The sequence below is a fragment of the Indicator indicator genome, chromosome 7, assembly GCF_027791375.1.
Source record: "Indicator indicator isolate 239-I01 chromosome 7, UM_Iind_1.1, whole genome shotgun sequence".
Taxonomy (NCBI): domain Eukaryota; kingdom Metazoa; phylum Chordata; class Aves; order Piciformes; family Indicatoridae; genus Indicator; species Indicator indicator.
The window spans coordinates 13,468,406-13,492,373 of NC_072016.1; the positions used below are offsets into that span (position 1 = coordinate 13,468,406).

Sequence of the window (23,968 nt, forward strand, 5' to 3'; positions counted from 1 at the left end):
GGCGGCGCAGGGCCGTGGGGAGAGGTAGGGGGCGTCCCACGGCCGAGACCCGCTGGGAGGGGGAAAGAGGTTAAAGTAGGGTAGGACGGGCGGGCCTGCCGCCGTAGGGCAGCCCGCAGGCGGGTGTGGGAATGAGCCGCATCGGGGGCCGAGGGCCGTGCTCTGGGCGCTTAGGGAGGCTGCGGAGGTGAAGCCTCTGCTCCCCCGCCGGCCAGAATGGAGGCTGTTGGCGCTGCAGAAGACGTGCTTTATGAAGAGGAGGAGGTGAATTGCTACGACTTCGAGCCTCTGCCGACGCTGCTGGAGGATGAGGTGAGTGAGGCAGGTGCGGGGATGGAGCTACTGCCTCTCTTGCTCTCACCTGTAATGAGGCGGCCTCAGGGCCAGCCCGCGTCCCCCCATCCCCACCCCGTGGCGTCTCAATTCCTTCTGCCCGTCCTGTTGGAGGAAACCCAGCAGCTGCACCGGGCCCCGGAGACCGCCGAGGTCCGGGAGTTCACCCGCCCAGCTGGGAGCGGCCAGGCCGCGTCAGCATAAGCGCTCTCTTTCCGTGTGTTCACGGCAAATTTCCTGCATTCTCTTGCCTGGTGAGCCTGGTTACCACGTTGAGCTTAGTCCGTCACCGTGCGCCTTCTTCAGACGACAGCAAGTCGTAGCCGTTTGTTACTGATGCAGTTAGGATGTGTCCTTGTCGCACCTTATAATCCTTGTCGTACCTAATCAAAGGAAATTTATTACACGGGCAAAAGTGTTTCCAGTGGCTGCCAGCTAGATTTTTGTGCAGCTGTTTTTTGCTGGCCTGTGTAAAAAGGCCTTTTTCACTGGGAAATTTAAAAAAAAAAGGATCTAATTAAATCTGTTTCTTCAGTTGTTATGCTAAAATAACCTGTAGCTAAACCCAGTTCTGCCCTGGTGTTTGTGTGGGTTCGTACTTTAATTTGCACTTGGCTTTTATTGCTCTTGCTCATCTTTCTTTTTATCTTTCCATGTGAAGTGTATTTCTTACTCCCTAGTGAACGCTTGGGCAATACCTTTTGGGTTGTGAGGATTTTTTAAGTAAAAGTCTTACAAACCACATGTGAGCCACTTGTTCCCTACAACAGACCTTGCAGATGTTCTCATCTGCTATGTTAAGAACCTGAGCTGAATCAGGATTTGGAAGTGAGTTTGGAAAGTGCCTTCCAGTTTTCATCAGTCATCTAGTGGCTCACCAGTTTGGCTCTTCCTTCCATCATCTGTAATGTTGAGTGTAGTAGGACCTCTCAGATTGGCCAATTAGAAATAATTAAGAAAGGTGGCAGGGTAGTAGTGTCCTCCTTTCTACGCATAAGCTTAAATATTTAGATTATTTTTTTTCAGGATAAGAAGGCTGGTGTTCAACTCTTCTGTATGAGGAAGGCCAGAGCCTGTTTTTCTTAACTGTTCAGTGTATACTGGGATTGTGGATTCCCACCAGTATATTATTGTTGCTAGTTATTCCAGGCACATGAATACTTTCAGTATTCTTGTTGAAAGAATTGGCATTATTTATCACCTGATGATTACAGTGAAGTTAATAAAAAAGCATTGCATTGAAGAGCTTTAGTGAGATTTAGTGAGCTTGCTCAGGCAACCCCATTCTCCTGTACTGAGATACATAAAGATAATTATAACTGTATTTTCCAAGATAAAAGTTGAAACCACTATAATTTCATGAGCTGTAAGATTCCTCATGTTCTGTTTTGCTGATGATGACAGATATTCTTTCTAATATATTCTAAGTAATGTGCAGCTACAATTTTAAGGTGCATTTAACATCATTCAGAAATATACTCCTTAATTACTACATATAAATGAGAAAATACTTTGTGTAATTAATAGTGGTATAGCTTTGATGCAAAGTAACTAACATAGATGCTTCCATTTTTGTTAGCTTATTTTTCCTTACAGGTGGAATTGGTGTCTTGTTTTTATGATTTTTGTCACTGGAGTTCATGAAAACTTTAATTCTGTACCTCTGGGTATCATATTTGGTTTTTTGGTCTAAAAACCAAACATTTAAGGGATAGCTGCTTTGGTCTGAACATTGTTTCTGAACATCTTGACTAGAATAGCTGTATCTTTTGGGAGCTGGACTCTTCATAGCCTTACTGTGATGATGAGGCCAAAGGAAGTTGACTTACAGTTTAGGACAGTGACTTAGACATGAAGTTCATGAACTGTTTCAATCACTAAGAGCTCTTGGTGTAATGGGGATGCCTAGGACAACCAAGTATTTGGTTTTAAGTCAAAGTATACAAACACTTCTCTTACAGCTTGTTTGGCTTTTGAGTGTTTATTAAATGGCCTACAAAACTAAACTTCACATCATCATTTTTCAGGCAGGCTAGTTTAGAGAGTACTTTTCCCCATCTTACAGATGGTAGGGGGAAAGCTGCTGTGAAGAGAATTTTTAAATAGTTTATCCAAAGGCACCTGGGTTAAACAAAATGCTTTAACTTAGTATCTCTGCTTATACCTCCAAATGGTCTGTTTCCATAACTTTGATGCAATGTTTATATGAATGACAGCTCCCACGTTAAGTCTGGTTTTGAAATTAACATACTGTGATACCTTTGTTCAAGTTAATTGTGTGTCTTAAGAAACTCATTGTGTTAAGAGCAAAGTCGTGCACTTGGTGTTTCTTGGGGTGTAATCAGTGTCCTAGAAAGTCTTAGAACTTGCTGGAAACATTACTCCTAGCCAATTGTGTCAAATGTAATCTATGATACACAAAGTAGCGTCATGAAATCCAGGGTAATTTATGAATTTGTATCTTGGCAGGAGAACGTGTCCCTTGCTGATATTTTGTCACTGCGGGATAGCTGTCTTACAGAGCAAGATATTTGGGCAATTTGCCTGGAGTGTTGCCATTCTCTGAAGAGCGTTGCCCATTCTGCAATCTTCCAGACACTCTGCATCACTCCTGACACTTTGGCTTTTAACACCAATGGCAATGTATGCTTCATGGAGCAGCTCAGTGGTAAGTATTTGTGTTTTCAGGCTTTTTTTTTTTTTTTTAGAACTATGAAAACTTATAGTGAAAGACTATAGTAAAGCATATTCTATTCTTAGGACGTACAATTAAAATAAAGAGAAAACAAAAAAATTGCTTAGGAAAGGGTGAGTATAGGTCTATATGAAGTGACATGCTCAGTTTTGTGATTGATGCACAAAGGCTTTTATGAGTTCACTTGAAAGATTTCTCCTAATTGTTATAAGACTTACCCAGAGGAATTTAACCCATTGTAAACACTGTGGTTATGTATTTGTTTACCTGTGTTCTTTCCGTATATAAAACATGCTCTTGACCCCTTCCAGTTCTTCTCATTCCATGAATATGTTCTCATTCTAGAGAAATCTGACATTTAATGTACCTTGAAGATTGTGGCCATAGGGAATGGGACAGTTCTAGTGCATATTCACTGCTAGGAAAGAAAACTCTCTTGGGTAAAGGATTATTATTTTTTTAAAGTCAGAATTTTTAAACTTCGCAAGTATGGTGACTGACTGAGAAATTAATTTTAATATGCTAAAAAGCAGTTTGTAGTAGCATGTAAGATCTTCAGGTGTCTTAGCAGATGAATGGGAGGATGCTTAACTTAAAAGATTACTTCAGATTTCAGCACAGACAAAAAAAAGCATATTATTGTTGCTGTTGTCTTTTCACATGACCTGTCTTGAGTCTATTAAGGATATTATAAAACAACAAAAAAAAAACCCAGCTCTTATTCTATAGTCCTTTTAAAATGATGAGAGCTTGTAACTAAAAGCTGTTCTAGTCCATATATCCACTATTCAGGTTTTTGTCATGTTTTCTTTGACCTAATTTATTTTCAAATCCGTGTCAGAACAAGTGTTTGTTTTTGTGGTCAAAAATCTAGATCACAGTATCTAGAAGAATGGGGATAAGGTAACTTTGCAACTTGTTGCTTTTAGAATTAAAGACATTTTTTCAAATATGCATGTAACATCATAAGATGTAATTAATAACAGTGAAAATGTATCTTCAGAATTGTTGTGGTATTTGTTTTGTGCTTAAATGTCTCAAATAGATGTGAGTCAACTTTCAGTTCCACGTTAACATGGTAATGTGAAATCAATTACCTTTATTTTAAGGAGCTTGTCATAAACTAAAATTACTTTTGAAAAAAAGAAAGAAAGAAAGAAAAAAAGGCTGTTTATATTCATCAGGGTGTGTGAAAGGCTTGTTGAAGAAAATAAATCTAGTGGATGAAAAACACCCCTCAACTAAGATCTTTGCTTTTAGCTGGGAAAGGGGAAAAAAAGTCAATTTCCCCCTAAATGTTTTAGTCTAATTGAATAGCTGGCAAACAGCTGATACACGAATTTGCCATATTCAAGTGTTTAAGATGTGGGATAACAAATTCCTGTGCAAAGCCTAATGTACAAAGATTTTGTTCCCTGAAGTCATGTTAGCCTCTAAGGGAGAGACTTTTCATTAGTTTTCCTTAGAGACAGTTACATTTTTTTCTAGGAATGCAAAGTTATATATATTTTCCATGCACACACTCTACTGTGTGTTTGTCTCTGTCCCTCAGATCTTGTTACTATTTGGTTAAAATATAGCTTGCTGGTTAGGCACTTGGGGAAGTTGTCCTTTTTGTTTTCCTGTGGTTTTTTGCCTATGGATTCATTCTTCTAGAAGAAAATTATGACCTCTGGATTTGCAGACAAAATGAACAGCCTGTCGCCTCTGCTTCCTGCAAGTTCTGCTTCCTGCAGATTTTGTGTTGCTAAAGTGACAAACTTTCAATAGGATGTTCTGCCAAGGGTTCTGATATCTTCTTGCCTCTTCAAATCAGATAAATTTCCACTCTAAATATTATATTAAAATAATATGCTAAGCTTTACTAGTGATAAAAATTATATGCTTGTACAGCCTTTAAAGTGATCTGTTGAAAGAAAGGGAGAAGTTAGTGGGGAGATGAAAAGAAAGAGCAGTAGTCTGAGAATGGGGGAGAGAGTAGAGCAAAACGTCTTGTGTCCTTTACTTTCCTTCCCCTTCTGCCTCCCAAATATCAGGTAAAAAAAGTTGTGGGTGGTAGTGGGGAATGCAGAATTAGTTGTATATAGGTCTTTTTCAGTTGGAAAGTAGAATCAGGAACATAAGGAACTGAAAATCAGTTAGTTGCATCAGGATAGTCAACCACGCCAGGTAGCTGCAATATATGAATATGTAAACAAGTGCCCTCTTGTCTTCTCTACCATGGAACAGAGCTTAGTAACCTCGCAATAAGAGCTTTGAATTTCGCTTCTAACGCACACACACAAAAGTTGTGTTGGAGCTAAAGCTATGATGACTGCTATACCCATGAGCATACTTTTTGCATTTTTTATTTCCTGTTGAGAAGGGAAAGTTACAGTCTCAGTCATCCATTAGATTCACAGAAGGACAGTGTAGGTGAGTTGTACATGAAGAGAAGGTTTCTAGACAGACACTTTTTTTATTTTGATTTTTTGTTCTTTACTGGGTTTCTGTGGCATCAGTACAGTGTGATGCTGTATGCTTGGATGCAGCAGCATCAATTTCTCTTAAGATGTTCTCTTTTTCTTTCCACCTCTTTGCTCAGAAGTGGCTGCTGCAGTAGCTCTGTTCTCTGCTAAGCAGCATGTGGGTGAAGAATGTACTTCCTCAGCTCTTCCCGTAATTAAAACAAAGCAGAAGGGTCAAGGTTCTAAGCTGGTCTGTAGATGAGGATGCAGTTAGCTGTTCAAGTTGGTTTTACTGCTTGAGCACTTGTCACCCAGGTCAGAAGAGGAAAGCAGTTAATGGATGTGCCCCATGAATCAAATCGACTTGACACAGCTGAGCCACACCAGCTTAGGGGATAACTTGGTCCAGATATAAACGTCTGAAGGCAAGAAGTGGTTAGGCATGGTAAATGTATTCCTTTGAGGTTGTTTTGTCAGTTTTGTTTCTTGGTAGGGAAAGTATGGTGTCATCTTGCAGACAGTTTGAAAATAGCACTTTATCTTACTTAAAGTGCTAGAAACATGTATAACAAATTCTTTAAACATCAGGTATGAGTGAAACAAAACACTGCTATATGCATGGTTTCTTTTGTATCAGATGTGACTATATCATTACATTTTTATAATCAAATTGATTTGTGTTTTTTTATTTAAAGGAAGATTATTAATTTCTAATCTGGATTGTTTCCTTTTGCTTTCAAAGATGATCCAGAGGGTGCCTTTGTTCCACCAGAATTTGATATCACCGGTAACACTTTTGAGGCAAGTTCATAAATGTCTGTGAAATAGAGGTTTAATCATTTTAGCATTTCTGGCAGTACCAAGTTCTCAGCATTCTCAGTGTATAATTTTAACACATTTGAAGATTGTGAATAATAAATTGTGTTATTTAGATATGTTTTGTGGAAATAAAAAGTAAACTTAAAATGCTGTATTAATTTTCTGTATAAACATTTGTTCATTAAGATGTGAGAGTCTATTTTGGTTGAATAATGTGTTGCCCTAAACCACAGCTGGTCTTTATTATGTTCACTGGTATCCTTCACTGGTTACATTTGCTTGTTTGGGGACTAGCCATGAACTTTTATGACTAAATATAAAGTGTGTTTGCCATCCTCTTCAATAAAATAATTCATGGAAGGATGATCAGCAATTTTATCTTTGATTTAATGAAGAAACAAATGACTATCTGTTGCTCTGCAGTGCACAAATGCTCTGCATTGTTAAATTAAATTAGATTTAAATTGTTTATACTAATTCATTAGCCTCCCTAGTCAACCATCTCATTGCATGCTGCAGGAATGCTTGCTTGCTTAATATCCTTTTTTTAATACAGTTTTTTTTCTGGCATTTATTCTTAGATAATGCAAATGCTTTGATCAGCAACATGTTCTGTTCAGGGTATATATAAAAAAATACTCTATTTCTTCATAGTTTATGTACCTTTTACTTTTCGTAGTTGTATCCTTCATAGTCATGTTTAGAGTTGTCTGTATTTCCTTGGCATAAGGAGGTGGGAAGAGAAGGGTAAGTGAATCTTGGAAGTGTGTGATACAAGTAAGATGAGAGTAAGGCAGGAAGGGTGGTGTTATACAATATGAAATAGTAAAGTCTTTGAAGGTTAGAGAGGCAGCATTTCTCCCTCTTGCTACACTTTGTTGATGTAGTTACATAGCCCAACAGAGCTCTAGTGATTTTGTGTTCATTCTCCCTCCCACTCCTAGACTGGTTTTATGGGAGTCTGTCTGGGGACAAGGGGCCAGTGAGGAATGGTTAGGAGGTGGCCAGTATTGCACATGAATGTGGCAACTGTAGTAGTAGCCTTTATATTCAAACATCATACAGTCACCCAAAGGTGACTATTTTTTGTTTTTTTTTGTTGCACTTCAAACGTTGGACTTCAGATTTTATGCAAATACATTCTCCAGACCTTGCCCCTTAAAAAGCCTCCAAGACTTGACACAAACATTTATAAGAATAGTGGAATTATTTGCTCCTCTGTCAAACTTGCATTTCCCCTCAACCCTTTTTTCCCCTTTAGGAGGTGCTGAGCTGTTATGCATATAGCAATAGATACACTGAAAGAGGTTTGAAAACCAAAGAGATAGGACAAAATGAAATGAGGTTTGAGAAGACTGTCCTTTCACCAGAACTTACAGGCCTATTGAGGCCCAGTGAATCTCCAATACCAAGGACAGCTCAAACAACAATTAACACAGTCAGTGAAAGCTGTTTGAATCAGGAGAGACTCTGAACATTGACTTCTTTTGCAAAGGTCAATGAAGATACATGAAGCAGGTACACACTAATGTGTAAGGAAGTCAACATGCTCTGCCTTATCTGTTGTGGAGTAAGGCCTGGGTGCACTGTTTTCTGTCTATTGCTCCTTTGTTTTTTTTTTCTAGCAATTTGGGGAGCCTTACAAAGCAGGGAGAGCAGTGTCCTGTTACCTGAGCTCTTTCTCATTGACCTAGGTCAATGCACAAGACTGAAAAGCTAGGGCTTTCCCCTTTGAGGCAGAGGTATATTGATTTATTCAGGTATTTCACAGGATGTTAGGGGTTGGAAGGGACCTCTGGACATCATTGAGTCCAAACGCCTTGCCAGAGCAGGACCATAGAATCTAGTGCAGGTCACACAGAAGCACATCCAGACAGGTCTTGAAAGTCTCCAGAGAAGGAGACTCCACAACCTCTCTAGGGAGCCTGTTCCAGTGCTCCTTAGAGTAAAGAAGTTCTTCCTCCTGTTGAGGTGGAACTTCCTGTGCTGTAGTGTACATCCATTGCCATTGTCCTATCACAGGGTACAAGGGAGAAGAGGCTGTCCCTTCCTTCTTGACACCCAGCCCTCATATATTTGTAAGCATTTATTAAATCCCCTTTGTCTACTCCTCCCCAGACTATAAAGCCCCAGCTCTCAGCCTTTCCTCATAAGGCATATGCTGCAGTCCCTTGATCATCCTTGTAGCCCTCTACTGGACTCTCTCAAGTTCAAGTAGATCCTTGTCCCTCTTGAACTAGGGAGCCCAGAACTGGATGCAATATTCCAGGTGAAGTCTCACTAGGGCAGAGTAGAGGGGGAGGAGAACCTCCCTCCATCTGCTGGACACACTCTTCTTAATGCATGCCAGGATACCGTTGGCCTTCTTGGCCACAAGGGCACACTGTGTGCATTTTGTCAGACAGCTAGGGAATTCTGAGTATTTGTGGAACTATTAAAGCTTTCCCTCAAACCACTTGTAGAGTTTGGTTGAATTTTAATTACTTTAGTACCAGATCAAATTCTGACATGGATTCCACACTGACCTTGGCTTGCTTTTGGTTTTGGAGTTTCTAGGACCTACAGTGGGTTAATTCTTATGTATTTGTTACAAGGCTTTTATAATGCTGTAGTCTTTCCATGCTGTTTCCTTCTTGGTGCCAATATTTCAAGTTCTTCTCTTTCAAAGGTATTGATACTTTTGTCTATATCCCTAGCTGTAACCTCCTACTGTGTAACAGAAGAATAGCACTTGTTTATGTACCTCTCTGAGGAAGCCCTGGTCCCTTGTCCTTTCTCATTATTATAAGATTGCTTATACTACAGCAATAAGATGCCCTTTTTACAGGTGCATGAAATCTGCATTACTTCATTCTCCTTCCTTTGTAGTGATCTTACTTAGTTGCTCTTTGTTGCAGGAGTGTTTTTGCAGCTACTTAGTAGGCTTTGTTGAGAACAACAGAAAGTAGTGATTGTGTTGAAACTGTTAAATTTCAATGTAAAGAAAAAAAATAGCATTGAAACTAATAATGTTCAGAATGATCTTTGATAGCTGCTAATCCAGTGCCAGAGCTCAGCTAATTTAAAATACCTATTTCAGCCAGAGGTTTCTCTTGATTTGAGCATGACCTGTTTTGTGGCTTCTAGAATGGAAGCACACAGTGAGATTTGTGTAGCTACTGGATGACTTCTTCCTCTTCAAGCCCCTTTTCAAAAAAAATCCCTCAAAGCTACAGTTATTTCAACAAGAGTTGTTTTGTTTCCTGCTTGGTGAATTACTGATCCAGACCTCTAATGGAGTTGCGACTCCAGCCTAATTAGTTACTAAACTTAGCTGGAACTCACAAGCACACAAGGGTAATAGACACAGGAAACAAATTGAAATGTGTTACTGTCTTTGTGTCTGAAACAACACTATTAAAAATGTCTGTTTCTAGTTGGAATTTCAAATAACAAGAGATCTAAAGCTTCATCCAAATGCACAGGATTGAAATAACTGATTTCACATAGTCTGTTTTAGACTTGTGCCCTGTTTCCTGACCTGCTCCCCATTTGTAAAGTTGGAATAGTAAGACCAACTTTGGTTACTCTGGAGAGTAGGAAGGTTAAGAATTAGCTCTTGAGGGAGCTGTCAATTTCAGTGTCAGGTGTAGAATAGATTTTTCAGAGAAAGATGGTAAGAAGGAAGCAGCTCTGAAAGGGGCTTTTGATGTCAACAGTAAAGTGTGGCAGAGCTTTCCAACTGGTGATTTCCTTAGTGTTGCCACCGGTCCAATCTGTAGGGTTGGAGGAAGGTTTGCAGTTTCTGAGGGTCTAGAGAACTTGAAATGACTGTGTTGCTAAGCAGTTAGAGCACCATTTAATAGGATAGTTCTGTTGTGTCCTCCTCTTCCTGATGTAAGCAGAAGAGACAGCCAAGCAGGTACAATTGGCCTCGAGGACACAATGGACTGAAGTAGAGACCCTTCTGAGTATCAGTTCATGTTGTTGTTTTCCCCTCTAACTTTGCTATCTCCTTACAGTCTTGTATTACCATTATGCCCTAGTGGACTGGTGCTGCAAATAAAGGGAAACAGGAGAGAAACTTCAAAGTTATGCTCCACACTGTAACTTAACCTTTTCCTTGTGGAAATGTTTCCTATTTCTTTTTCTTGCCCTGGGAAATACAGTGCTGGACTTGTGAAATTTGACCAGCGTGAGGCACAACTGCAATAGTTAAATATTGGTGAGTTCATTAATAAGCCTTATTTCTGTTACTACAATACAAATTTGCCTCAGGTTAGAAGCAGGCTGTCTCAGACCAGTTTCAAATAGCTATTTGTCTGCATCATAAAACTGCAGGTTAGAAACAGGCTGTCTCAGACCAGTTTCAAATATCTATTTGTCTGCATCACAAAACTGCCATTGAGTCTGACACAGAGCTTCATTGATGAAGAACCCCACATTTCTAACATATGAGCTTTCAGTGAGATGAAGGACTGATGTCTGCCATGTGTGAATTTGCATTTATAATCTTTTAATAATGTGGCTATTGATTTTGCTTGTTCTAGTGAACCTCTGTAAAAGTGAAATTGCAGTCATCTGCCTTTTTTTAAAAATTAATATCTAAAGCAGACTGGAAGAATTCTTCTCTTGAATGAATTCTGATGTTATTTAGAAGTGGTAAAGTGAAGTAGTTGATAAAGCTCAGTATGCAGCAAGATTAAATAAAATAAATAAATGAAAACAAAAGAACTGAAAAAGTGACACAGAGTTGAATACTACCTTGAAGGGAAGGAGGAAATATGTGATAGAGAATGAGAAGACAGTGAAGTTCACACTGCTGTTTTCTCATCTAGAACTTGTTCTTGTTTTTTACTATCATGGTATGAGTGGTTTGCTGATCTCTCACCTGGGAGAGAATCAGAACCAGAAAAGGCTGAACACTGCCTGTCTCTTTGCTAGAATATGACAGCTGTCAACTTGCAGTTCTCAGGGGTTATAACTGATATGTATTATATGCAAAAAAGTCCAAGTGTTTCAAGAACCTTGAAAACTGTTTTACACAAAATGGTGTACCTTGTGTAAAGATAAAAGCTAAAATGTATTACTTGGGTTTTTAAACTGAAATTGCTAAGATTCATATGGCATATTCCTATGAAGTCTGGTAAGACAGTTGGATTGATACATTGTATACATACAGTTATTTTATATGCATCCAAATGCCTGGATTGAAAAGCCAAATGAAACATACTGTTTTACAGGGAATAAAAAAAGAAAGGTTCAAGGTCTATATGTATGGTTTGGTCCTACTGAAGAAAACTCATCTGATGGTTTGATACTGCAATATTTCTCAATAGCTGATCATGACTGAGCTAGTGCTCAGGTCTCAGCTGTTGGTCCATCTCTAAATATGAAAGCTTTCGTCTTTCTCCCAAATCAAAACAACAGAAAGAATAAAGGAAATCTTGCCTTTGTCACTTCCCTAGTCTTTTAAAGCAGTAGCTTTGAATGCTGTGAGATTATCTCTCCTGTTCTATTCTTTCTGTAGCTCTCAGTGCAGGTGGAAAAAAAAAAACTTTTTGCTTGTTCTCCTAGAGGGGTTTGTGGTTTTGTTTTTTATCTGATGGGGGAAATATGTCTTTTGAAACACCTAGTGCCTTTTTTTCTCGAGTTCTGTTTCCCTTAATTTCATGTAGCCTCCTCTTGAGACTAATTCTATCTAACAGCAGCAAGGCTTGTCATCAGAAAATGATAAGTTATCTCCTAGTGTAGTTGAAGCCATCCTTATTCAAAGCCGTCTTTTCCTTCAGTGACAAAAATAAGTTACTTTTATTTGATTACCTGTGCCTCTACTGTGCTATAGAAGAGGAGATCGAATTCTCCTGCTCTTGCTTCTACATCATTGGCCCAAAATGAGGTTCTATTCAAAAACTTAGTATGGAGCAAGTTTCTTTATACAAAAGAGAGGGGGGTGTGGGGTGTGGAAAAGAAGACCCAAAAACCCCTGGAACAAACTAAATAAAAAACTCAGTAGCACCCTTCGGTTGCTTATATAAAGAGCTAACCAAAGGAAGAAGTAGGCTGACTGGATTGTTTTCTTTTTTTTTTTTTTTTTTACAGCAGTCTTTTTTTCCTTTTTGTATTTTTTTTGGTTTTTTAATATATAGAATATCTTGAACTTTATAAATTGATTACCTCGAAAACCTATAGCTTATGGCTTAGTTATGAAGTTGAGCTTGCAAAGTTGTCATATTGGTCTTTTCTAGGTAGCTTTTTGAGTTTATTGCTAATATTTTTACAGTTTTGCCTCTAAATATGAAACACAACTCCTGAGAGAGCTACTTCTGCCTAAGAGACAGACTATTCAAGATAAAGTAGAAAAATGCCCTCAGAAGGAATTACTGACTGTACAGGTTACCTGCTCAAGGAAAATACATAACATTTTAGTTTTTTCCTTAGTGAGCTATTAGGTTCTTACAAGAAAGCATTATTAAACCTAACATACATATTTTCCTTAAGATTGAGCAGGATTGTCCTCTGATGTACAAAAGCATTTTTCATACCAGCTTTAGTTGAGGATTTTGGTTTTGTGAGGGAAAGATTGGGAGGAAATTGGGAAAGAGGACTTGATTTTCTGTTGCAGAACAGTTGGTTCTTCCGACAGATGAAGTTTACTTCAACACAGCCTGTGTTGGATAAATTTGCAGATAGATTTTCTGCTCATGATGGGAACTATGTCAAAGAGAACAGGTAGTTTTCCCCTATTATGCTTGTGCAGTGGCATAAAGCACTAGGCTCCTGGAAGATATGCAAATGTTTTGGATCAGTTGTTTATCTTCATCCTCTTCCACATGAATTTTTCTGATTAGAATTGATACTTTCTCAGCTTTCTCAGTTGTCCTCCTTAGTCTTAGTAGAATTATCTTACCACTTTCTGCTGCTAACTATTCAAACTCATTTCTTTGGTGAACTAACTGTCGTGCTGGCCTTATTGTCAGAACTTAATTCTCTATTGCACTCCCCACTTATTTCCATAATTTACTCTTTAGAATGTCAAAAATGTAACCCTGAACCCTTAAAGCAAAATGAAAAGCTCCAGCAATAATATTCTTTGTCATTACTCAATATCAAATGATTTTTCTTTCATTAATTTTATGTTTATTCCACATAGATATTCAGGTCACTAAAAAGTCCATTATCATTGCTAGGCTGGATCTGGAGACTTTATACTCCCTGGAACAATGACAAACAATTTCATTGTATGAACTGAAAATAGAGCTGTTTTGCCAGTGCATGAGAACATTCAGAAGTACCACCTTCTGTTTGCAAAGTTTAGGAGCTGACTGAGATGGAAGTAGGTGGCAGAATGGACAATGTCCTAATCTCTAGATTAAAATTTTGAGACTAGTTCGGTCTTCACTATGAGTTAAATGGTCATGGAGTTATCTTACTAGGTTGCTTGAGACTTCAGGATTGTGACAAAAATGATTGTCACACACATAATTCTCCTCAGTTACAACATTTAAAAAAAAAAACAAACAAACAAAATAACCAACCAACCAAAAAACCCCATCAAAAAAACTGTCAAGCAGCAAATATTTTGCATATCAGAATCCTGATGTCCCTGATTCATGGCATGGTAAAATAATTGAGGTGCTATCTGAGTTTATTTGCCCATAGTGTTCTTAACTGGAAGTGTTACACTTCAGTTTTATAGCTTCAAAATGTGGAATAAGCATCCCCCCAATACAGGATTATGCAAATTCATAATTTAACTCAAAGAGTGACAGATTTTATCTGTAGGCACCTTCTTTAGGCTTAAGATTTTAAACAAATAACTTCAATAGCTACAAATAACATTAAGATTTGTTCATTGTACGGCAAATATATTATTTATAGAGTTGAGAGAAGACAGAGCAGGTCTGCTCAGCATGCTAATAACTTCTTTCTAGGTTTTCTTGCTTCTATGCCTACAGGGAATAAATTCTGTTAGTTTAATTAAGTGATAAATGAATTACCTATGGCAGGTAACCTAAAAGTAAGGAGGTTAATGGCTGATAAATCATAAGGAAAATTGACACATGAAATTCAGTTTCTAAGGGAATTTTTGAAAAATTCCATTGTTCAAGAAGCTTTAAAGATAAATATGTGCAACTTTTGCTATCTCACCTCTGAGGTCTTCAGCAGTTTCATTGCAATGTAGTTCCTTACTTGTCATAATTACATGTCTGCAGACTTGTAGGAAAGGAGTCAGTTGGTGTGCTGTTCATCAGTGTTAGGGTGCTGATTTTTGTGAGTGAGACTGAAAATGGGATGAAAGTGTAAGAAAGCTCTTCTTAATTTGTGTTCTTACCCTGCAAGTGCATGAGTAATTTCATGGACATAGCCTGGTTCAAATTTAGTCAAGGTGCTGTGTACGTTCGTCTTTGCATTACTTCTTAATGTGAAGCTCATGCTATAGCTCAGTCTTCACTGCAATAGTTAAGGTAACAGCTTCTTGAAATTAGACAGAGTTCTAGTTGAAAAAAAAATCATAATTTTTACCTTTTCTTTGTGTGCAGCTCTGACTTGACAATATTGCATTTCAAATTAATGAATGGTATAAATGCTAGTAGCTTAGCCTGAACAGCCATTACCTGTGTTTTACATAGCCATATGGAACCCAAAACACATGGCTGTTAAAACAGTGCTTCCAGGTAGCTTGGGGAACTGCTGTAAACATATTGTATATTTTTTTCTTTGGAACAAATATGTATCTCCTATCAAAGAAGATGTCAGTTATCAAAAAAAAAAAAAAATAAAAAAAAAACCAAAACAGCTGAATAATTTTGTGTGCAGAAGCCTAAGGAGGTGATAAGAAGTAAGTAAAAAATTATGCACAAAGCTTACAAAAGTCTGAAAAAGCAGAAAACATTTTTCTAAATCAGTCAAAACACAGAAATGCTGCCCAAGGTCTGCAACAACTGCAGATGCAGAAGAGTTTTTCAGGGAAAGATATAGAAGACAAACAGTTTCAATATTTTTCATCTTGTGGGGCCTTCAGGAGGTTCTTGCATTGCAATTATTCCTTATGGGGAGTTACTAAAAATGTGACTCAAATAAGAGTGTCAGAGTAGACTAGTGACCATGATGATGAAATTAGCAGTAAAGTAAATTTCCAGGAGCAGATGGTGAAACAGCATTCATAAAAGAAGCAATTACTTAGAGTAATGGTCTTTAGCCTGGAAGAGAGTGCCCTGAGGGAGAAATTATGCTGGAAATCTATAAAGTATGCCATGATTGTAGCCATGGAGTGAGGATTTACCAGCCCTCATAAATGAAGAAATAGCTGGCAACAATGAGATGAACACACGTAGACTCAAACAAGAGGCAATACTTCTTTGTTATGCAATAAGCAATTATGTCTGCAAATCTAGGTGCAAAAGGTTGTGTGTGGATAAAGCTTAGACAGATTCATGAAGATCAAACCATTGTCATGAACCATGACAGACAAGAAGCCCACGATTACAATATTGTGAGATTAGAGTGATGTACTAGGTAGAGTTCCTCACTTGGGGTCACAAGAAGCCAAGAGACAGTAAAATGCAGGGAGTAGAAAACATGTAGTCATAGGATGTTATGCATGATTGTGATGGTTTTAAGACTGTCTTTTTAATTTTTCTCCACAAAGTTCGAGTAGAGAAAGTGAAAGAATGTAAATAAATCACTATTGGGTGTAAGAAAGCAAAATAATGATTATTCTAAACACTTCCATTGGAGACAGAGAAACGTTTAAGAATCTCTACTTAAAACAAGGTTGGGGAGTTGGGCAGTCTCAACTTGCTGGGCTTCTGTCTGCTTCTTCTTCTTTTCTGGCTGAAGATAACATGCTGACCTGGATGAGCTAAGTCTAACAGCCTCTCTGCTTCCTGACTCTGCCTTCTGCTAGGGGGACCTGGGGGGTTTCCTTCTGGCTGGGGGGGAGGCGGCCCCTTGGGGGAAGCAAAGGGGGCTTGGTTGTGCTTTTCTGTTGATTGTACATATTTGTAAATGTTGTGAATAGTGTATATTTGTACATATTCATTGCATTTCATCATAGATTGTAGTTTTGCTTGTAAACACAGCTTTCATTTGCTTCCAGACTGAGCTAGCCTGGTTATTGTTGGTGTGGGATGGAGATTTCAGCTCTCACACTGTTACAATGCTCTTTCAAAGTGCATCTGGGTTTTGCTTGGTTTGTATCTCCTTATGTTGTTGCAGCATTGCTTTTTAGACAATTGTTATCTGTGAAGCCTTGGTTGTGTTTTGCAGTGTAAACTGATCACATGACCGTTGCCTAAGAACATATCAAAACTTGAAAGCTTTCAGTCAGTTAGGTAAATTAAAAGGGAATTTGAGAGTTAAAATACCTGCAAACTTCAGCTGTGAACAGGTTATTTGACAAAATCTGACCTATAGCTGCATTTTTGTGGCCACATTTTTTTTTTTAGCAGTCTTTTGGGAAAGAATTTTTTTAGATGAAGCTAAGTGGCAACTGTAGCTAGAAGGGACAAACTGCAAATACAGATTTGGTTTAAAGTGTTGTTGTTTTCCAGTATTTACTACAATTCAAGATAGATCATTATGTTTTGTGATTAGTTTACAGTGGTTTAGCACTCTTAGCACATTCTGCAGGCTAATTATCTACACATCCGAAGTGCCAAATGAATAAAATCTAATATTTGGTGTAGTACCTTCCAGTAATTACAGTTATGCAGAAAAATGTTTAGTCCCCTTGTAGTGAAGGAAAGTATTAAAAATAATAGGCCTATTTCCCTTTCCTTTTGTTGCTGAAGAATACTACTGTCTGACTTGGGTTTGCATAAAAATAGTGCATTTTAGAGTGAGTACATTGAAAAGACTTAAATATGGAATGTTTTCTCCCAGTGGTAATTTTCTCAAGCATTATCTTGAATTTGTTTATAAAGCTGAGTTTTATAACAACACTGATGCTTTCATTTATGGACCCTTTAAATGCTTTGAATTGTGAAAGGGTAGAACATCTATATTCATCTATACTTCAATTTCAATGAAGTAAGAAAAAACTACAAAGTAAAATAAGGGTCAGATATGAATGTCCAAACCAAGAATTGTCTTACACTATTCCCATAGCTTAATATTCAGTCAGAAAGATCTTACAGAAACTATTAGTTCTATTATGGTCTGTCTTTTTCAGTTCTGTTGAAGACCTACATTTCTGAACTCTGTGAAATGTCGATGCAAAATTTAAATGGTCATTATTCATAATTGCAATGTGCTAAGTGCTTATGCAGCCACTATTCAAAAGCTCTTTTGTCAGCATTTTTTCTGTCGTGTTTTTCTGCAAGTCTGAGTTCCTATAGAGTATTAGCTCTTTAGCCCTGCCAAACTCTGATACAACAAAGCCTCTGTCACACTCAGTGTAGGCTTGGAGCTTTTACTTCCTCTCTTGATCTTTTGAGTTTCAGATTTTAAATCTAGAATGAATCTTTACTATTTTCTGATTTTCTGACTGTTTAATGGTCATAAAATGGCATGCAGTAAGCCCGGTAACTTTTGATTGGAACTGACAGACACCTTTCTGATATATTTCACTCACAATATAAAATTTTAACATGATGACAGAATCTGCCCTCTCCCTTGGTGTAAGTACTTCCAATACTTAGCCTGAACTTTTTAAAAATAGGTAGTATCTTCACCATTTGAATCTTTAGATGGTTTGGGGGGATTTTGTTGTTTGGTTGGTTGGGTTTTTTTCACTTTTAAGTCTTGCTCTGCATTTGTGTCTTTGAAATCATTCTGGTTATTAGAAGTTATCTTGATTTGAAGCTATTTGTATGATTATGACCTTCAGATTTTTCTCTGAAATGCATGAGCTTCCTTAGCTTGTTGCTGAAAGGAAGAGCTTCAGGACCTCAGATCATATTTGTGACTTCTCTAAAAAAATCTTTTCTTCATGCTGCCATTTTAAATTTTAAAGGGCATGTTATTTCCATGATGACCTTCCCAGTGATGCATACAATTCTTATTACATTTGCTAACTTTTGGCTAAAAGTAATAAAGACCAAATCTGGAAAACCAGTTTCTAAATGTGACTCCCTCCCTTTCCTCCCATCCTTTTTCAAGCTGTTAGTATAGTGCAGTTTTGCCTGCAGGGTCTGCATAATTTTTGTAACAAGTTACATTTAGTCTTTAACTTGGAAGTCACTTTAGGAATTGTGAAGAGGTTGTTTTGATGCAGGTTTTCTTTCTTTCCTTTTTTTTTTTTTCATCTGTATCTTTCTTGAAATTCATGCTATGTATCAGGCCATTAATAGCACCCTGTAATGCAGCTAGATTTAAAAAGGGTGAGCTTTTTCAGCAAGTAAGGAAAAAATCTCCACTGAAAAAAATCCTCTTAATTCTTTAAGAAAATCCTTAACTGCCAACACAGTATCAATTTCTGCTTGTCTTCCAGGAAAAGGAAGGTTGGTTGCTGCCCCTTCCTGTTTGTTAATTTCCTTGTAACACACTAAAGCCTCTTAGCTTAATTGTGATACTGTTTTCATTGAGAGAAGTCCCTTCTAGTGAGCATTAGGTATTTTATACTTATGAATGTGCTTTATTTGTTGCATTTACTGTCTTGCTCTGCTTTCACATTTAAAGTGAAATTATCTTCCTAAGCCTAAACAATGTGGTGAGGAGAAGCAAGTCCCATGCATAAATTTGGGGAACACCCCACCTAGTGGATGATCACAAATTCACTGTCTCATCTCTTCAGATAGGAGACTTAAGGTTATGTTGGATACATTACATATTAACCATGTTTACTGCCAACTCAGGAAATTGATTAAATAGCTGAATTTTCTTCCTTTTTTTTTTTTTTTCCTGAGGGCAAAGTGACTGGGGAACTGAGAGAGGGTAAAGTTAAAATGGGGATTTAGGTCAAATAAAAAGTTTCAAGTTGGAAAAGTTGTTGAAGTTCCCAAAAAAATGTTTTAACACATAAATTAATGACAAGCTATTATAATTAAATGGCCAAATTTGCAAGCTATGGTAATTAAATCTTCCAGACTAAGCTGTTCTGGATGTCAGAGGACTGAAAGTACCAGCAGAACAATTTTCTTTGGGGAGAGAAAATAACATTTTTCTTCATTCAGTTTGGGACTGACCTTCCCTTGTAAAAGAAAAGATACAGTGAACATAGGACAGCAAAATTAAGGGATTGAAAGCCTGTCTACTTATATCTCACACTCTATACTTTTAAAGGCAGACTAGGAGATATGAGTTGTACTCCATTGTGAACAGAAATTATTAATTGCAGAAAGTGCTGATGAGGTAGTAAGTTGCTCTGCCCTCTGGTTCCTGTGTCCTATAATGTCCACATCAATCCACATGTGGATGAGGAAAATTTGTCCAAAGACAATTTTTTTTTTTTTTGTTCCTTCCAAGTTCCTGATCTTTCTGTTCTGTTTTTGGAATTGGCATTTGAGTTGTATTTAATGAGATTATATTCAAGTATACTTTCTTATTCTTCTGTATTATAAGAAATACTTCATTTCATACAGATTTCCTACTGAGAGAAGTCTAGATAAACTGTTGTTTGGTCTTATGCAGTGTGTATTTGAAGTAGACAGTACATTCTGTAAATTAAATCAGATGCTGAGGAATCACATCTTTTAGAGAGGCTTAAATATGCAGGTAATGTCTAAAAGATAGCCTCAAAAGTTATGCTTGCAGAAGTATGTAAAATACCACTGTTGAACTGAACAAAAAGAGGAGGACGCAGGACAAGAATTTTTTTTTCTATGTTCTAGTTCATTGAATTTCCCTGAAGTATTCTGTTTGCTAAATGCCAAGTAGGGAAAAATAAATGTGTCAAGTTAACAATTAGGGTTAAAATATTTTCAGTTCTTTTGAAAGTATTTTTGTTGTTGTTGTTTTGGTTTTTGTAAGAAGCAGAAAACTTCTGAAGTGGTAGTGGTGTTGTATGGCGAATCTGGTGCATTAGCACTATATTTTAGAAAGTCATTGGTTCACTTCTTTTTATTGGAACTCATCACGAGGTTGTAGGCTTTAAGAGAAGCAGAGGTGGCAAACATGGAGTATTTTCATAAAATCATTTCATAAGTGTCTTCAGAGACAAGTGATATTGTGCTGTATTGTTTCTGCTTCCATTCTTTGTGGCTGATAGCACAAAAAGTACTTCTACAATTCAAAGTATTTGTGAAACTGCATTTTTTTTCTTTTTCTTTCCCTCTCCACCTGTGCTAAGAGGAATGCCATGTCAGTTTCCCAGCATCCTTCCAACTTAAATATTACTTGCACACACACAGGGGACTGAGTTTTATATTTAACTGTAGCTAATGAACAGTTGTAAGAATGATTATTGGTGAGGAAATAAAAGTAACCCCATAGGGTTATTTATTTTGCTTGCAACAAGCATATCACCCAAAGCAGGACTGAAGCCCATTTTGTTCCTCCTGTTTAAATTAGACCACCTTTCCATTAAGCTGTTACCTTCTAAGCTAGAAATGAAAACAATATAAGCTGTGTTTCTTGTGATCTCAGAGCTATTTTGGCAGGAGAAAGAGAATTGGTAGCATTTTTGATGTCTTTTTTTAAACTTCATGCAGGCACACATCTATTCTTTGGGTGCAACATTGAAAGCAGCAATAGAATATATAGTAGAACCTGAGACAGAAGCAGAATTTGGGCAAGATCTGCATGCTCTGCTGGAACAAATGCAAGAAGAGAAGCCTGAAAATAGGCCAGATATTGAGGTAAAATAGCACTAAGTATTTTTCTGTTTAGAAAGTGACCAAAATATTTCTGTATGTGTGCTCGTTAATAGAGAGAGAATCTTTATATATAATATGCTCAGATTTTGTAAGAAAGGGGAAGTGAGAACAGCCCCTCAGAGTTGTGTGAGGTCTCATCAGTGGTATATAGGAACATTTACAGAGGAAACATTGAGGTGCATTTGGAAAGGCAGCTCTCTTCTACTTCCTAGCCAGTGACAAGTTTTTCAATGTATGAATGTCTGTGGTTAATTGTGTGGGATTTAATGCCATCAAATGATGATCAAGAGATGTGTAGTATTGTTTCTTCTTGTGACCTGATACTGATTGCTTTCTCTAATTGGGAATGGTGCTTTCTACATATTTGTCTTTTGCAGTTTTAAAAAGACTTAATGTAATTTCAGTAATAAAAACATTAATCACCCTATGTCACTCAATTTAAGTGAGTGACTGCCTGCTTAAAAATAATCCTTACTGTGGCTTTTTATGTTTTCAGTATATTATTCATAAAGGATAACATCTAAGGTTACTCATTTTTATCTGTTGTTCTTAGTGCTCTGACTATAGGGCTAGAACTTGAACTATACTAAATAATTGCATGATAGACCATGGTAAAAATGAGAAACTAATTCAACCATGTTACAGCACCACACAGTATAATGAACAGTGCAGGAAAGACTTCCTATGTAGTATCCTAAAAATTTAGATGTACTCTGTGAGTTAATATGGTTTGCTTTAGTCAAAAGTCACAAATTGTTTGTCACTAAATAAATACTTAACACTAATTTTCTCTTAGAGCATCTTGTCACTATGTGAAGAAAAACTGAAGATTGCTTCAAGTAATATCTGTCAAAGTTTGTCTGCTGTTGGAAGGAGGGTTCTTTCAATTGAATCGTTTGGTGCTTCTCAAGGTAACCTTTTACAATGCCTAGAACTTCAGATTGCCTGATGTATCTTAATGACTTTTAGAATACTGTCTTTGTGTACTTTCCTCTTATACATATTAAAATATATCCAAAAGTTATTGTTAAATATTTGTGGATTGGGAACGGGGAGCAGGTGACATAGGACTGTTAATGACCATAATTAATATAGTTAGTGTACTTTAGTATTAGCAATTACTTGTCCAAAAATAATTAAATTATGTAGCATACTGAAGATATGTAACAGCAGAAAAAGAAATAAAAATATTTACTAAGAAAGTTTAGAAGGTTTAAATAACACATTTAATGTAACAAGCATCTGTTTTTTGCATCTAGATGTCTGTGATAACATGTGGAAGGGAAGAATGTGTCAGAAAAGTTTGGGATCTAAAATATGTTCAAATGAGAAAAACAACATAGCAGGTGATCCGTCTGCAGTGGAAGATGTGACAGCTACCTGTCATAAGGACTCTTCTGTAGTTTCTATGGTGACTGGCAGAGAAAGTAGTTTAAAGGAAATGCAAATTGATCTGGATGATGAGAAAACTCGACATTCTCAACTTGGAACTCAGGCTGAAAAGAACAGAGAAGAGGACAAACATGCAATGTATACTGACAGTTTTGCTAGTGTTGCTTTGGATATAAAATCATGTGTTACTGACCTGGAGAGAGATGGCATTTTTAAGAAAGGTTCTTTGAGAAAAATTAAAACCTTTCCAAAGCTACCACTTGAACCTACAGATACAAATAACTTTTTTACATCTCTAACCAACAGTGGACCACTAGCTAGGAAAAATCACTTGCTAACACAAGAGTCACTACCTCCAGAAAATAATAACGAGGTTGCTTTTTCAAAGGAAAATCTTAATTCTTTTGCTATTAGTAGTCCACCAAAAATAGAACCAAAGAGTCACCAGGTTAATGATCTTCATTTTGAAGCTCCATGTGTATGCACACAGGTGTCTGGCATGAATCTAGAAGAACATATGTCACTTATTAATGGTAAAAAGATAGGTTTTGCTTCATCTAATCACAGAGAAGACTGTTCTGATGCTACCTCTGAAATGTCAAATACAGCTGGTATGCTAAAAGGCCCGAATGATTCCATTGCTGAAGCAAATAAACTAGACAATTACGTGGTGTTGGAAGACTCTTCTGAAACTTCTCAAGGGTCAAATGAAAATTATTTACCACGTTTTAACAAGATGACTTCATTGTTAACAACAAAACCCAATGGGAACAGATATGGATCAAACCCAACTAGGTCTCCAGAATTGAGCAACGGTGCAATGAGCTCAAACAATAATGAAGATAATCTTTGTGGAGGCAGAGGGTCAGAAATCAAAAGTAATGAGCAGGTAGTAAAAATAAAGTCTTCATTATATAGTTGCTGTAGTCACTTATGTGGAGATGAAATGACTTAAATACTGTGATTTCTCCCCCATCCCCTTTAGCATCCCCTTGCTAGTCTGCACATTCTAAGAGTCAATATTGGAATCATGGTAATCCTTTTTTCCTTGTTGAAAGTAAAGTACTACAGCGAGTTTTATGCTATTGCAAAATCAACATTCATTTTAGGTTTGTTGGGTATTTTTTGGGTATTTTCTTACAAATGGAATATGCTCCCTAGTGTATTAGAGCAGCATACTTAAGAGAACAGTACCAGAATGTATGCAGATTTTTAACGCTATGTTACTGTCAATGCCTAAATTTTGTTACTTTGCAATGAGCTTCCCAGGTGCTTGTGAAAATTGCAGAGTTCCTGACCCCATTGAAATCAGTGGGAATATTTCATCTGCTTCAGAAGGTGAAAAGACTCCACTTTGGTTTTAGTTTACATGTACATTTAAGTTTTTGAAAATTGTACATATGCTATATCTGTTCTGTGTTCTTAAATTACCTCTTCTGTGTTTGTGTATTTCATTACAGAGCTCAAATATGTGCACAATATGATGGATATGTTGTCTCAAATATTTCACCTTTATGAGCAGCTAAATAAGAAGAGGGAGAAAT

The 23,968-nt window shown here is 37.3% G+C and overlaps 1 protein-coding gene across 1 annotated transcript in view; it reads left to right on the forward strand.

The window, feature by feature from the left end:
* Window positions 1-216: 216 nt before the first annotated feature.
* KNDC1 (kinase non-catalytic C-lobe domain containing 1) overlaps window positions 217-23,968 on the forward strand; it is a 56,155-nt gene continuing 32,403 nt past the window's right edge. The window contains exons 1-6 of the mRNA XM_054382483.1: window positions 217-312; window positions 2,803-3,001; window positions 6,218-6,276; window positions 20,868-21,014; window positions 21,829-21,943; window positions 22,292-23,313. Of these exons, the coding sequence (XP_054238458.1) occupies window positions 217-312; window positions 2,803-3,001; window positions 6,218-6,276; window positions 20,868-21,014; window positions 21,829-21,943; window positions 22,292-23,313 (1,638 nt within the window). The remainder of the gene's footprint in view (window positions 313-2,802; window positions 3,002-6,217; window positions 6,277-20,867; window positions 21,015-21,828; window positions 21,944-22,291; window positions 23,314-23,968) is intronic.